The 16,466-nt window shown below is 39.2% G+C and overlaps 1 protein-coding gene across 1 annotated transcript; it reads left to right on the top strand.

Annotated features, from left to right (window-relative positions):
* Positions 1-4,575: 4,575 nt before the first annotated feature.
* On the top strand, positions 4,576-12,582 carry CUNH5orf46 (chromosome unknown C5orf46 homolog). The gene is made up of 3 exons (XM_007450080.1): positions 4,576-4,645; positions 8,985-9,132; positions 12,534-12,582. Exons 1-3 carry the CDS (start codon positions 4,576-4,578, stop codon positions 12,580-12,582), a joined length of 267 nt encoding a protein of 88 aa, XP_007450142.1.
* Positions 12,583-16,466: the final 3,884 nt, after the last annotated feature.

The following is a 16,466-nucleotide window of genomic DNA, read 5'->3' as shown; positions in this document are numbered from 1 at the left end:
ACGGGCCTAGCCGCTCCGCAGCATGTGGGATCTTCCCGGACCGGGGCACGAACCCGTGTCCCTTGCATCAGCAGGCGGACTCTCAACCACTGCGCCACCAGGGAAGCCCCCAAATTTCTTTTAGTAAAGTATGTCCTGTGAAATGTTTGGGACATACTTATACTTAAAAAATTACTCACTGATTATCTGAAATTCAAATTTCATGATGCATCCTGTATTTAATTCTGTAGCCTTAGCTCCAGTTCACTTTCTGCCAAGGATTAAGAACGCGCTCTGTACCCTGCACCTTTGATAGATCAAACTGAGCTCAAACACAGGTGAATGATGCAGGTCAATGGGAAATCTAGAGACGAATGGGGAAAACAGACCAGATACAGATGGATCTGTGCACAAACAGGCCAGTGACTGCAGGGTTCATTGTGTGACCCCGGCTTTCTGCCAGTTACAGCACTGAGCACGTGCCGGTGCAAATAAGTTAACAGTTAAGAGCACAGACTTTGACAGGGAACCTTACTCAATACTCTGTAATGACCTATATGGGAAAAGAATCTAAAAAAGAGTCGATATATGTATTATGTATAACTGATTCACTTTCCTGTACAGCAGAAACTAATACAACATTGTAAATCAACTATACTCCAATAAAACTTAATTTAAAAAAAGAGCACAAACTCTGAAGTCACACGTCCTTGAGTTCAATTCCTTGTTCTGGCTCATACATGATTTGTAATGCTAAGCAAATTATTTAACTTCTCCAAGCTTGAATTTCCTTATATAAAATTAGGATAATAATGGCAGCCTCTCAATAGCTTTGTTGATATATTTCATCTAATTTGATTCCTGGTCAGAGTTAACAACATTAGCCTACTACTATTACTATTACTACTACTATTATTATTATTATCATCAACCCTAATGCTGCTTGCATGACTAACTCTCACTCCCTCCTCTGCGACAATCCAAGGTAGAACAGGGTAGAACAGGATAGGGTAGGATAGGGTAGGATAGGATAGGATAGGATAGAATAGAATAGAAAAGCAAGTTTACCGTTTAATTTTTGCTTAGTATATACAAGATTCTGTGTTGTTTGCATGTGTTTTTCATCCAGTCCTCATAACAACCCTGAGAGATGGCATTGTTCCTATTTTGTAGACATTGGATCCAAGGCATAAAGAAATTAGGAACTATTTCTAAGATTACATAGATACACAACTTGTAAGTGGCCATCTGAAACTTCAACTCAGTTGTCTGATCCCAAAGCTCAACCACTAACACACACATCAAGATCTGGCTATGAGATTTCCAAATCAGACTACAAGTATTTCCTACCTGAAGAAAGAACTCTGATGACTTTCAGTAACACATGGAAATGTTCATTGGAATTACAGCATGCCGTATTCCTTTTATTTTCATATCCTCTTGCCAAACTAGAATGGCATTCTGAAATAAGGTACTCATTTCCTCTTCCTAGCTTGGGTAAAACTGTCTTTCATAATCCCAGTTTCTCCTCTACCTAAAGTCAAATTCATTTGCTTATGCCAATGGAGGGTAAGTCACAAGTTCTTGACTGCTTTTGATATGGTACACATTAAAGGTTCTCTACATTTTATCAGGCATTTTATCTGCTATCTCCTATGTCCTTAAGATAGGGCAGATGACTAGGCGGGAAATTATGTTTCAGTTTTACATTTGAGGAATCTGAGACTTAGAGTGGTCTCAGCCATTTGCCAGAGTTACAAAGATAATAACTGAGAGAACTATTACATGAGTCCATGCTTCTCTTCTGAAAATTATTTATTAACTCATTTATTCAGTACATATTGATGGGTATCTTTTATACGTAAGGCACTATCCTAGAAACCAGAGCTATCTCAGTGAACAACATAGACCAGATTTTAACATTTCTTGGGAAGAGAGACATTAAATAATCAAACAAAAATATAATATTTAAGTGCTAAGAAGGAAGAATACAGAGTGTATAAAAGATTATAATAGAGGGATCTGAGTTGGATTAGAGGGTCACAGAAGTTTTCACCAAAAAAAAAAGAGAGAGAGACATTTTAGCTGAAACCTGAAGTTAAAAGGAATCAAGCAAAAGAAGGGAAGTGATAAGAACACAGCAGAGAAAAAAATGTCAGGCCTGGAGAGTATTTAATCAGGGGTACTGACAGGAATAGAAGCCAGCTATCCTGCCCCTCAGGATGATGCTATTTCCTTGACACCAGACCACTGAGAGAAGCTGATTCAGGACTTGTCTGCATACCCCATTTAGCTGATATCCATGAGAAGCCAGCAGGCCTCTCTCATAGGTTGTAACATCCTTTGCTTGCCTGTACAGTGTTTTTGTGGTGAATTAGAAAAATATACCCGCTTCTGGGCTGATTAAGCCCTGAAGACTAGAAGATTGTGCAAAGTAAAAGGTATTTTTGGCCTTTCTCAGGCAAATACAGACACATGTCAGGGTCCATGGCAGGGCTAACTTGAATGTTATTTCCCCCTGGACAGCACAGTGCTCAGTCCTAAGCACAAATCTAACTTGCTGAAATCTCCCTACTGTGAACACTATCTCCAGATCACAGTGCTTTGTATAGGAGAGACAGGACCAAGAGTCGTCTTCTTCTTTTTTTTCTTATAAATGTATTTATTTATTTTTGGCTGCATTGGGTCTTCCTTGCTGTGCACGGGCTTTTTCTAGTTGCGGCAAGCGGGGGCTACTCTTTGTTGCAGAGTGCAGGCTTCTCACTGCGGTGGCTTCTCTTGCTGTGGAGCATGGGCTCTAGGCATGCAGGCTTCAGTAGTTGTGGCACGTGGGCTCAGTAGTTGTGGCTCACGGGCTCTAGAGCTCAGGCTCAGTAGTTCTGACACACGGGCTTATTTGCTCTGTGGCATGTGGGATCTTCCCAGACCAGGGATTGAACCCGGGTCCCCTGCATTGGCAGGCGGATTCTTAACCACTGCGCCACCAGGGAAGCCCCAGCGTCTTCTTGAGAGGATAGGTTGGAGAGGTCTGGAAGGGTCCAAGCAGAGCTGCCTGATGGCTTTCGAGTGCTAAACCAGGAGAAAGAGGGCCTAGCCTTGGCCCTGTGACACCAGACAAGCCTCTGTTTTCTGCACTTCAGTTAATTTCTCCATTTATTAAAAGGACCCTCTGACACTCACAATGTATAAGTTTTGGTCAATCGGTAAGTTTAGGGACCACCTCAAGTCCTCATCTCAGGTAACTGTTTTTTGTTTTGTTTTGTTTTGTTTTTTTGGTTTTTTTTTTTGCGGTACGCGGGCCTCTCACCACTGTGGCCTCTCCCGTTGCGGAGCACAGGCTCCGGACATGCAGACTCAGTGGCCATGGCTCACGGGCCCAGCCGCTCCGCGGCATGTGGGATCTTCCCGGACCGGGGCACAAACCCGTGTCCCCTGCATCGGCAGGCAGACTCTCAACCACTGCGCCACCAGGGAAGCCCCAGGTAACTGTTTTATTATAGCATTCCTCAAGATAACCAGTATCATCTAGACTTGAACCAAATTCTATCCCCTTGAATGTTTGTATCCAAAAGGATGGGTATTTTACACCTGAGCTATATAACAACATCTCAAACCCAATATTCCTTTACACTGAGTGCAGTAATTTAATTATTTTTTTCTCTTTTTTAATGTTTGCAATAGTCCTTGAGTAATATACATTTGACTCCGGAAAAGACAGTCTTGCCCTCAAGGAGCCTACAGGCAACTGGTGGAGATATTTAAACAGGTACCTATCGGGTACATAAGAAGAACAGTTAGCTCTGCCTGGGAGAACCAGAACAACCTTTCCAAGGAAGTAAAGTCAAAGCTGAGACCAATGCCAAGCACTATATTAGCCTCCTTGAGAATTCAAAAGTGAATAAAATATTCTGCCCTTAACATATCTATAGGCTAAAGGAGAAGAGAGCTATTAAAGTACTTCGTTCCCAGACAACTGGTCAAGGGCGATATGGCAGGTGATGGAGTGACCATCTGGAGAAGGGTGGGAAGGGCCGTGATGGAGATTTTGCAGAGAAGGGGGCATTTGAACCTGAGCCTGAGCAATAAGTAGGAATGCGTCAAGGAGAGATAATAGGGAAGCTATCCCAGGAAAAATAAAGGGCCTGAGCAACGGCATGGGAATGTGAATGGGCATGCCCAGGTGGAGACAAGACACTAGCTCAGAGCATGGGAAGGAAGCAGAGCACACAGGGAGGCAAGAAGGCACGCCTCACCAACTGTTGTTGCTTGCTCCTTGGCACTGAAAAGCAGTTCTGCCTGATCCCCATCTAATTGTCAATGCTGGCAGTGGAACTAACTCCAAAAGAATGATTCCGGTGCCATTTATAAACACACATTAGAAAAACCAAGAGGGTTTTTCTTTTGCTATCTGTAAAACCCTTAGTTTGAAAAATAGGGCAGGGCTCATTAGTAGAGATCCAAAAGCAAGTTGTGTCTATCTTACGCAACAACCTGAATTCCATAGCAGATGATGTCACCTATAAATACCTTATAAATGTAGCAAGGCTTCAGGTGCATCTGAACAATTTAACTGCATCGATACCCACTGCTACAAACATGGCTGTCTCAGTGCCACGGCTGACAATTGTTTGGGGACTGCTTGTGTTAATCCTGACTTGCCAAGCCGGTAAGTACCTGCAATCACAGCTCATGCATTGTGCAGTAGTTAGCCATGACTGGAGGAAGTCAGTGGCGTGGATCCAGAACATAAAGGGGAGAGAGGGGAACTTTGGGCACTGCAGAAAGAGCACTGGACCGGGAGACAAGAGACAGATCTTCTAATAAAAAGAAAGTAGGACTTTTATTCAAGTGTGCTTAGGTTACAGTCTCTATCCTCAGTGAATGTATGAAGTTTGGAATGATTTTTTTTCTTATATCTTCATGTGATATAGTGACAGTATTATAATTTCCTTGAGAGCTGGGGGTGTTTATTTTTTAATGATTATAACTAATAATATTCAAAGGCAAAGAGTCTGGAATAAGACTCCTAGGCCTCGCTCTACCACTAGTTAGAAATGTAACTTCAGGCATGCTCTAAGGGCTTCACACTTAAAAGGGAATATCAATAGTTAACTTTCTCATTTAGTTGTCATGAAAATTAAATAAGAGAAAAACATATTGGAAAAGTATCTGGTCCATCATGAGCACCCAATAAATATTAACTGTTATTGTTATCATGTATCATCTCATTTGATTCTCATAATCTTTTTAAGTAAACATGCACAGTTTTACCATTTCCCATTTTGAAGGTAAATAAACTGAGCTTTCAGAGAGAAAGTTACTTGAGCATAGACACAGGTAGAAGTGGCACACTTGGGATTGAAACCCAAGTCTTTTGATTCTTTCTATTATAAAGCATCTACTTCTTTCATGTCTGTTCCAAGCACATAGAGGACCAAAAGGCAGCATGCAGAACTCTCACTAATTAAATTTTGGTCTACAGAAGACAGTGAGCTCTTATCTCCAAACAGAATGATAGGTCAGAAAACACAGACAGTACAAATAGTAACAGAGCTTTCTGAGCTCTTCTAAATGTAACTTGGCAGAACTCCCACCCTCCATCACCCACTGTCCACTGGCACAACCCACAGGCAGACACTCCAACAGAGCTATAGCAGGGATGGGCTCAGAGACTACTGTGTCCATCTACCCCTATAGTAATCACCGTGGTAAAGTAAAAAGTGAGATTTATATCCTAGAGACCAGTCCCAGGTCTGTCTCTCATGAACTCTGAAACTGGTTAAATCAGTTCACTGCCCTGAACCTCAGTTTCCTCATCTGTAAAATGGGATAATTACCAACTGCACCAGGTGAAATGAGCATGCTTTTGTAAACTATAAAAACCGTATAAATATCAGCATTACTGTAGTTTTTCAGAACTTTATGATTATATTGACTAAGAAAATCAGGTAGTTAATGTAAATAAAGGCTACCCCATATTATAACTGAAAGGAGAAAATATTCAACTATTGGCTTTGATAATTTGTTTCTGATATGTCAAATTTCTTCATTTTTATTATTTTTCAGCATTTTCAAAGTTCTTAATATTTTAGCAGCATTTTAAAATTTTTGTATCTTTAAGCACTAGCGGAGAAAGCTATTATGAATCATTCTGTTGCTACTATTATTAACAATAGTAATACAGTGAGCATTTATTGTGGGCTCACCTTAGACCTGGTACTGCAATAAGTAATTTATATAATATAGATATAGAGATACATAGATATGCATATATATACATACATATATATGATATACATCACAGATAAAGTATCTTTCCATCTTGACAATAAGAAACTGAGACAGTAATTAAATATTGTTTACATGGTTACATGGTGAACTTTTTGCTGAAGACAGAATCAAACTCAGGTATATAGGACTCCAAAGCATCACCCACCATACTCTCATACCTCTCATTATATATGCAATCCAAAGGCTGGAGCCAAGGATTTGATCTTCACACACACTGCAATCCAGGGCTCCTTGCATTTTGAAAAGTTAGCATTTAGCATCATATTAAAATAAAAATTAAAGTAAAAATAATAAAATCAAATTGTTATGCAAGTAGGCAGATAGGAACACAGAAAAAAAGAACTCACTTTTCATGCAAGGAATTTCTGGTTTGCAGCTGGTAAATGTCTCCAGGGGACAGTTGCTTGAAGGCAGTATTATATCATATAAGGAACATGCTCTGTGAAATTAAAAAAAAAAAAGTTCAAACCCTGGCTCAGCCACTTTCTATATGTGTGACTTTAGGAATTTCTCTGAGCATCTGTTTTCTCTCCTGTTATCCTATCACTGAACTGAATAAGGATTAGGCAGGTGATGAAAGCACGTCCTAGTACCTGAGCATCACAAATATACCTTCTCTTTCCTTCCACTTCATGTAATGAAAACAAAGCAATTCTGGTCACCGTGGTTGCCCTGTGCTTTATGTAAGGGTCATGTCCATATATGTCCATTTTTGCCTTAACTCTTAGCAGCATATGCTATGTACATAATAGTAGGCTCAAAAACACTTGTTGAATGAAAAAAACCAACAGCTGAATAAATGAATACTTGGTGGTTAGTATATTGACCTTGGTTATAGGTCCCAGACTGGTAGTGCTCCTATTGAATCTTTTGCAGTGGCATAGTAAACAATAAATGTTTGCAGAATTGAAAGCCATATTTTTTACTAAGACTTTCTATTTTAGGATATAATATAAATGCAACTCTTCTCACTAATCTGACAGCCTCCACACCAAAAGCTAGTTACACCTCCTTCATTCAGAGTAATGGGGTACGTTGTATAGAAGTTGGGACTTCTTGAGTCAAAATTTGTGGTGGGGGTCTTCCCTGGTGGCGCAGTGGTTGAGAATCTGCCTGCCAATGTAGGGGACACGGGTTCGAGCCCTGGTCTGGGAAGATCACACATGCCGTGGAGCAACTAGGTCCGTGAGCCACAGCTACTGAGCCTGCGCTTCTGAAGCCTGTGCTCCGCAACGAGAGGCCGCGACAGTGAGAGGCCTGCGCACCGCATCGCGGCAACTAGAGAAAGCCCACGCACAGAAACCAAGACCCAACACAGCCAAAAATAAATAAATAAATAAATTAAATTAAACAAAAAAATTGTGGTGGGATTGACATAAAATACAGGGCACCCAGTTAAAGTTGAATAAACAATAAACAATAATTTTTTCGTTTAATTATGTACTAAATATTTCATGGGTCATTCTTACACTAAAAAAGTATTGTTATTTATCTGAAATTCAACTTTAACTGGACATCCTGTAATTTTATTTACCAAATCTGCCAACACTACTTGTGAGGCTACAGTAAAACTAAAAGATAAAGGTCCTACTTCATCCTGGCACCAGGGTGCAAAGGGGAGGCTGTTCGTATCTTTAATTGCCGCTCTTGCATTGCTTTTAATCTCCCAAACCACTTAGGCCACTAAGCAAAGCCAACTCGCCACCCCCCTGCCAAGGGACCTTGCATGTCACCAACTTCACTCTGGACCTTTGGCCTCATTCCAAAAGGCAATTGACTAAATATCAAAAGTAAGACACCTGCAGTTACAGTACCATCTTCTCTTGCTATTTGTAAGATCTTCTGCAAGTCACATAATGTTCTCAGTTTCTGAGTCCAGTGAGCTCTGCATACTCCACAAGATTGGTCAAGCTTAAACTTACACAGTAGATGTAAAATCATTATTTACAGAACTATCACATGCTGTACAAGTGATAGAATTTCTCCTTGTCATCATTATTATACTACTTTCAACCTTATAACACACTTGTAGTTAGATCATACCTTTTCTGTCAAAGACTATGCAGTTCATCACAGAGTGCTTAAGAACCCGGATTTTAATACCAGGCAAACATGGGATTGAATTCTGATTCTGCCACTTACCATCTCTGTGACTTTGACCCGCTTCTAAACCTCTCTCAACTTCCATTTCTTTACCTTTAACTTCGGATAATAACTTTGCCTCCCTCATAGTGCTGCTGTGAGAATAAAATGAGATAATGCACGTAGATTGCCTGTCATAGGTATGTGCTCAGAAAACGCTACCTATTATTATATCATCCTCCTTATAATCATTTCCATAGGTCCAGGGATTACATGAGAAAAATACATTAAAACCAAGCAATCTGCATTTCAGTTCCAGACCTGGCATTTACTAGCTGCTTTAACTCTGAACAAGTTACTTAACCTCCGTGAACTTCAGTTTTCTCATCTGGAAAGAGAACCAATGTCTGCCTAAGCATCAATATCTGTTGCTCTGTTTGGTTTCAGGAATAAGTGACATAATACACGTGAAGACAATAACCAGACAGGCACTAGATATGCAATAAATATAACTATATGAGGCTATATAATTAGTGAGAGGGGGTATAAAGAGCTCTAGGGTTCCCTACAATGAAAGAAACTTCCCTTTCTTCTTGCTGAGAATCACCCTGAGATTCCATTCTGTTTTTCAGATGACAAACCACAGAGCAAGACAGATGACAAGCCAGATGACTCAGGCAAAAGCCTAGAACCAGCCTTTCCAAAATTCCTAAACCTCTTGGGCTCGGAGATCATTGAGAATACGGTGGAGTTTATCGTCTGCTCCATGATAAGAAGCAAGTAAGCACTGAGACAAACCTTGCTCTTGTCCAGTTCGCCGTTGGTAATGACCGCATTGCATTAAAATGAATGAGAAACAAAACTGCATGCATGCCAACGTATTGTTTTAATTGAAACTTGTTGCCTACCTTAAGATATATTTGCATCTGCATGAATTTCCCTGAACTCTTTTGGGGTGAACACGTTCCCAAGGAATTTATGGAACAAGGGGTTCCATAAAATATTTTTTATTTCAGGACCGAGTAGGGAGGACGAAGGCCACCGGACCGAGGGACAGAAAAGCCAGGTTCTGGTCTTGACACAGGTGTTATTTACTGGGTGATCTGGAGTTAGGCTTTCCCTCCCTGAGTGCCTCAGTTTGCTAATCTGTAAAGTTAAAGGAATAAAGGACCCACCCAGTGCAGACACAGTAATTTGCTGATGAAGGTGGCGGGTAGAGGTGTGCTCATTAGTGAGAGGTATGATGAGTCCCGTCTTTATTTTCTGGTTTGAGTAATTCAAGAGGGTTAGCAGACACAGTAGCTAATCTCTCCTCAGAGGCAATCTGGAGAATCTCTCTTATGAGGGTTTGTTTTGATCACGAGAGATTGCCTTGATGGCAAATTCCACAGCCCAGACTCTTCACATTATTTTCAACCTGCTTCCAAGCTCCTGTGCCCAACTCCTAATACATCCTACCCAAGTTTACATAGGTCTGATTTTTACATCTACTTTACCCTTTCTTCATTCTTCCGACATTAATCTCCCCAAGTTCAGCTCTCCAGGGTCTATTTCGTTCTTTTGAATTTCTAGGTGCTTTCAATCTCCACCTCTCTGAGGCTCTGCTCTCTAATTCTCTCCTTCACAGCCCCCTAAGCAGAGTTTGACAAAGTGCAGTCTATTACCTGCTTCAGAATCGCCTGGAGAACTTATCCAAAACGCAGGTCCCTTCATCCCATCTTGCACCTTCCTGGGGCAAGGCTATATAACAAGCCTTTATAACAAGCTTTATAACAAGCTTTCAGGTGATTCTTATATACAACAAATTTTGAGAGCCCTTGATTGGATGCTCTGGGCTACATGGCTGAGCCTTAAAGGTCCACACAGCCTTTAAATTTGTATTCATCTTTTGTGTAGATGTGAATCTTTGTATTTTTCTAGGGAAAGTGCTTCTGACTTTATAAGATTCTCGAAAAGGTCTATTACCAGTAACAGATTAAGAGCCACTTCTATATAGAAGTGATCAGGGGCCATTTTGTATCCCTTGATCTGCTTAAATCCATATATTACTCTCATGTGAATGGGCATAATTCTGCATACAATCATCATGAACAAACTGTTAAAACACAGATGTTTATTTTGTGTTTTTATTTTTCATATTGTGGTTGCTTTCGCAACTGTTGAGTTCCCATGACTGTTAGTGTAAACAAGGAAAAAACTGAATAACACCTATTATGTACAAAGTAGAGTTTAGACTCCAGTTGAATTCATATTGTTATAAATCACAATAGCAAGGCAAAGAATTAGAATAATAATTCTTTTTATTCCTTCCCTGGGGAATTCCCTAGATATAAAATAGCACTTGTTTTCTCTGTTAACTCTGAAAGTTGACTATCTGAAATACTAAAGAATTGTTAGCTCTGGGTTCAGAAATGGCACTTCGTCTACCATTTTCTTTTTCCCTCATTTTATTCTGGGTATATGATATTCTTTCTGTTCTTGGAACTTAAAACTGTCTCAGGCTCTCTGCTCTTGCTTTAGCCTAAAATGCTCTCTTTCCCCTCCTAGCTAGTGCTTTGTCCTGCCTCTCATCTAAAAGTCACCTCCTCCGAAAACGATTCTATAACCACTCTTACTAATACAACTTCTTTTATTCCCTGGTTATTCTCTATCACTTTACCTTGTCATTATGTCATTATAACATATCACCATCTCAAATGATTAATTTATTTTTAATCATGTAACTATATGAAAGTGGAGATCAGATCTCTCTAGCTCATCGCTATAGCACAGTACCCTGTAAGTCATATTGGGCATTTAGTAAATAATTGTTGAATTAATTAAATAAGGAAAGGAATCTTAGAGATCAGATCTAAAGCTCACATACCCCAATTTGACTGAGACATTTTGAGGGATCTTTGTTGAAAGATACAGCAGTCCTTGCTCAAGGGAACAAATCCAACTGTCCTCACTCTGTCCAAGAAAAGACCATAAATATAACAGGGAATGGGAAATGGGAAGAGTCCAGCAAGAAGTATTCCTACGAACTTAATACATGCTCAGGAAAGTAGGGGCAGGAATTGTGAAGGAAAAAAGTCTAGACTTTAAGCCCCTTCTCCTTAAAGAATTTGCCGTCCTTATTGTATAAGATGGCATGAGCAAATACAATGATAACTAAAATGCTGAATAAGGTAAATGTCAGCCAAACATCACAGTTAATGTCTAAGGAAAGGAGCTGTCACTGGGGCCAGGATGCTTAGGGGAGAGTTTCTGGCAAAGGTAAGAAGAAATTTGGGTATAAAAGACTCAATGAGATTTCATTAGAAAGAGAGAATTACAGGGCTTCCCTGGTGGCTCAGTGGTTGAGAGTCTGCCTGCCGGTGCAGCGGACACGAGTTCGTGCCCCGGTCCGGGAGGATCCCGCATGCCGCGGAGCGGCTGGGCCCGTGATCCATGGCCGCTGAGCCTGCGCGTCCGGAGCCTTTGCTCTGCAAGGGGAGAGGCCACAACAGTGAGAGGCCCGCACAGCAAAAAAAAAAAAAAGAAAGAGAGAATTACAAAAATATGGAACTTCATAAAGATAGAAAATTTGCTTTATTTAGTCCTATGTATCCAATACCTAAATACTGTGTCAAGCACATAATAAATGCTGGACCATAATTTAACTCATCTCTTACCTTCTCAGCAGCTACTCCACACCCAATCCTTAAGTAGTGGAATGGCCTCGGGCATTAATTCATGCTTCTGGAGACCTAAGTTTTAGACTTTGCTCTGAAATTTACCAGCCACGTGACTTGGACAGGTTTTTAATCTCTTTGAGCTTCAGAGGGTTTTTTCATATGTAAAATGATTAAAATTCATTCATGTATCTGTTCAACAAATATTTATTAATTCATACTGTATGCTAGGCACTGTTCTAGGTGCTGGGGATATATTATGAAACAAATATATCAAAATATCTGTCTTTATAGAGTTTATATAGGAATAGACACCAAATTAATAGATTTGTTGGCAGATTTAAAGAGATAATTATGTATAATGGCTTGTCAAATTTGAACTATTATGGAAATCTTAGACCTTACTACTTTATGACATAGGAAAACTTGAAGTATTGCTCAAATATTATAAGATAACTTAGTGATGATTCTAACATTCCTGATCAGTCTAAATCATAATTCATTTTTTTCCCTTTTTTTTTAAAGAGGATACATGCAATGTGATGACAAACAAGAAGAAAGTTCATCAAAGTGACTTCAACCAGGTGATTTTAACCTAAAAACTTACAACCAAACAATAGTATATTGAACAAAGGAAAAAGGGTCTGTCTGATTTACTTAATAAATTTGGGCACCCATATTTACCCATAAGCAGAAAAGGGGTATTTTGCGTGTGTGTTTTTGCTTTATTCTTTTAGTCGTTTTTTTAAAATTGATTTTAAGTAGATGTATTTTTATCATCTCAAAGTCACTGACTTAATAAGATTCTCTTAAGAGAAGAAGCACAGTTGTGGAGTGAAACAAGTAAGCACTGGAAGTGAGGAGATCTGGTCCTGTCACAACTCTGCTTGGAACTTGACTTGTGCAAGTTCTGCCTATGAAAGGAGGGGTTATATGCACTAAAATCTAAAGACCCAGGTAAACAGGTAATTAGTTACTCAAGAGAAGAGTGAGATTTACTGAACCTAATTCCAGGAGAAAGGACTAGTAAGCTCTCTAATCCTGCAGCTAGATTTATGTGCAAACAGTCTGGTTTGAGTCCTCAGAGATACCTGCTGTTTCCTTATCCAGTTCTCCCCTGAGAATGGATATCGAAATATAAATACAGAAATGTTAGACTTGAGAAAGTAATTCTATAAGTAACTAGCATGAACTTAGTACTTCTGTTTTAGGCAGTAAGCTAAATGCTGTATATGTAGTACCTAATTTAATTGTATCTAACATTCCCTACGGAAAATATGTATTGTTATTCTTAAATTTTATAAATAATGAAACCAAGTCTCAGGGAGCTTAATTAATGTGGCCAAGTTAATAAGGGAGGAGGGGTGGATCTGAATTCAAACAGCCTGATTCCAGTCTGTGCTCTATCACTCAGCAATAGAGCTACTGAACAGCGAATAGTGTAGGAAGAGGCAGTAGAGAATAGTGATTAAGCTGTGTGATCTTAGACATACCTCGAGGTGCCCATAGAAATAAAACCCTACCTCTTTGGTTAGTTGAATTACCTTATATGCATCTCCAGGAATCATGGTCTTTCCCAACTTTTTCCCTACTGGCTTCATTTCATAACAAGGGAGTGATTGGCATGAGCTTAGAAAGCTACTTTCATATTACCCTGGAACTTAGCTCACCCTTTTCTTTAAGCTTCTAAGGATGGAAATCAGACTTGTGCATTGGAATCAAGATGTGCCCAATGCAGACACACCTGAATCTCACCCCAAAGAGAGCTAAGCTTCTAAAATCACTCACTTATGTTTGCATCTTCCCATTCCATCTTCTCAGGGAACAGCCTACCTCTTGTTGCAGGTATCCTAACACTTTGCCTTCATTCAGGCTCATTGGTGCTCACACCCTGAATCTTTGGAGTGCCACCCTAGAGGCTCAGTGTATGAGACAGTCCAATAAGCAAGACAACATGAAATTTTAGAAAGAGCAAAAGCCATAGAGAAGGTGTAAGTTCAGCTTCTATCTTGGCCTCTTATTGGTTGTGTGACCATGGGGAGGTCAGTTGGTCTCCATGAGTCTCACTTTACTCCTTATTAATACTTAAAATGTTTGGAACTTAGTTGTTCCAGACCTTAATGTTGGAAATTTTTTAACTGTGTATAAAAAAACTTTGAGTGGATTCACGAACCAACTGTAGATGCCCTAATGGGCAGAGAGGAATGGCTCTGTCTAGGGATATAAACCAAATGGACTAGAGAGAAAGAAGCCTCTAAGGCAGAGATTAAATTTTGGATGGTTTGATCAAGGCTGTCTCTCCAAACTCCAGTGACTGTTCATTTAATAAATAGTTTTAAATGTTGCATTTGTATGATAAGTGCCTCATCAAATCAAAAGCAAATCATGACTTTAGAATTAGTGATTCACAGCAATGCCTATTTCTCCAGTATAGAAAATCTGGCCAAAGTTTTAGGTATTTCCTAAATTAAGATAGGTAGATAAATAGATACATATATAGATATCCCATTTTTCTCCTACGACATATGCCTCTATCTTACATAGTCCTTTAATGCTTATTTAACCCACGCCTACTATGTGTCAGATTCTGCCAATGCTACCAAGATGAATAACACTGTGTCATCATTAACAAGTTTATGATTTGAACTATCACCTAGCACAGTGCACCGCAGGATTGTGCAGGAAAACAATGAAGTTCTATGTACAAGTGCCATGGACATGACTTGGAGAAAGAATATAAAAAGGAAGCGCTGGAGGAAAGGGTGGGCATTAAGAGGGCTTCACAAAGGTGAATTTCCGCATGCAGTCTCAGATGATGAGCAGAAAAGGGCAAGTTCTCAAAATCTAAGCATCTAATAATTGGACACCTAATTAATCTGAGATTCTCCTAACCTCAGCTCAATCACATTGACATGATTTCCTTATGTTAATAAACTTACAATCTTAACTCCTAATGTCCTGCATGACTTGAAATCATGGGGATTCAAGTCTCCCAGTGTCTTAAGTCATTTGAACATCTTAAAGTATAAATTACCTTTCTTGTGTTAAAATAAGAATCCAATGAACCTCACCAAGATTATGAAAGAAGTAAAAGATGGGAAAGCACTTTGTGAATTCTTAATATCTATGTACATTTTGTAAATTAAGAACATAATATACTTGGACACACTCGATGACATGTTTCGACCTGCTGAGTCAGAACTTCCTAGGGAGGGAGCTAGGAATAAATAAATTTAATAGGAAATCCTCAAGTAACTAATGAGTAAAATTGCAGATGGGCATGGCATCACTCACTATCCACCCCATGAAGTCTGATGGGAAATATTTCTTTTAGAATTTAGAGCAAGAAAAAGAAATTTCCTTCCCTCAGTACTGCTTCCTCATTTCTGGTTATAAGATTTATGTAGCTTGGTTTATTTCATTTATTTACTTTTCCTGTCTATCCAGAAACTCAAAGAGAAACTGATGACTCAATTTACCCCAGTAAACATATGTGCTTTCTCCCTTCATCCCTGTTGTTGATTTTTGCCTTTTCATTTTTGTTGTTGTTGCTTGTTTCTTCAAATATATATTATAGTTGATTTCATTATAAATCATCTCAAGTTCTAAAGGGCAGAGACGTAAAAATGTTAAAGAAAAGATTAAAATATCTTTGTATTTTTCTTAAGTCTTTAAGCCCTCTTTAGCTGGTAATTGTTTCCCTGTCTCTGGTTTATGTTTCTAAGGACATACCTGCATGGCTCCAGAATAAGCCAAGGGCACCTGAATCCTGCTTTTCCAGTTTTTTGTTTCACAAGTCCTCCAGGACAGAGGCCTCAATGCAGCTTGCAGCAAGTTCTCAGGATTCAGGTCCTGGCTTCGACCAAAGACAGCTTCTTTTGTACATCCTGACTTTGCATTTTTGCTGCTAGAAGTCAAAATAATTGTGTCCTCTTTGGGGACACATATCCTACTTCATTAAGATTTTTGTTGGTGGAAGTAATTTTTCCTGAAACATGTTTAAAGTTTTTAATGATGCAAAAAATATGAAATATATAAAAATTATTATTATCCAGAATAACTAAAGAACATTTCAAATTAAGAAAACTAAATTTCAGATAACATAAGGCCAAAGTCACAGAACCAGTAAACAACAGATAGGAGATTTGGACCTGACTCCAAAGAAAAAACCCTTAACCCCTAAAAATGCATGAGGTGAATTTCAGAGTTAAAAGTTTCATAAACCCTTTTCGGAAAAGTCTTTCAAAAAATCTGAGCCTACACTCCTGGGCTAGTAAACTAAAAACTGACCTTTAAAAAAAAATTAACAAGGTTATTGCTGTTCCACAGTTTTTATTACTCTCATAGAATAGCAGAGTGCCCTTGAAGACATTTGAAAATGGTGGATGGAAGAGTCCTTGACAAGTCTAGTGCAGTTCTCTCATTTCTTCTACCACTCGTTATACAGATGTAGGTCCT

Source organism: Lipotes vexillifer, unplaced genomic scaffold (genome assembly GCF_000442215.2).
Source record: "Lipotes vexillifer unplaced genomic scaffold, Lipotes_vexillifer_v1.1 scaffold1599, whole genome shotgun sequence".
Taxonomy (NCBI): domain Eukaryota; kingdom Metazoa; phylum Chordata; class Mammalia; order Artiodactyla; family Lipotidae; genus Lipotes; species Lipotes vexillifer.
This window is presented reverse-complemented; position numbering and strand designations above follow the sequence as displayed.

Bases quoted from the DNA above. Each gene is read 5' to 3' on its own strand.
- CUNH5orf46 (XM_007450080.1), top strand. From the start codon at position 4,576: ATGGCTGTCTCAGTGCCACGGCTGACAATTGTTTGGGGACTGCTTGTG. The intron at 4,646-8,984 runs GTAAGTACCTGC...TCTGTTTTTCAG, and splicing joins AATCCTGACTTGCCAAGCCG to ATGACAAACCACAGAGCAAG. The intron at 9,133-12,533 runs GTAAGCACTGAG...TTTTTTTTAAAG, and splicing joins TGCTCCATGATAAGAAGCAA to AGGATACATGCAATGTGATG.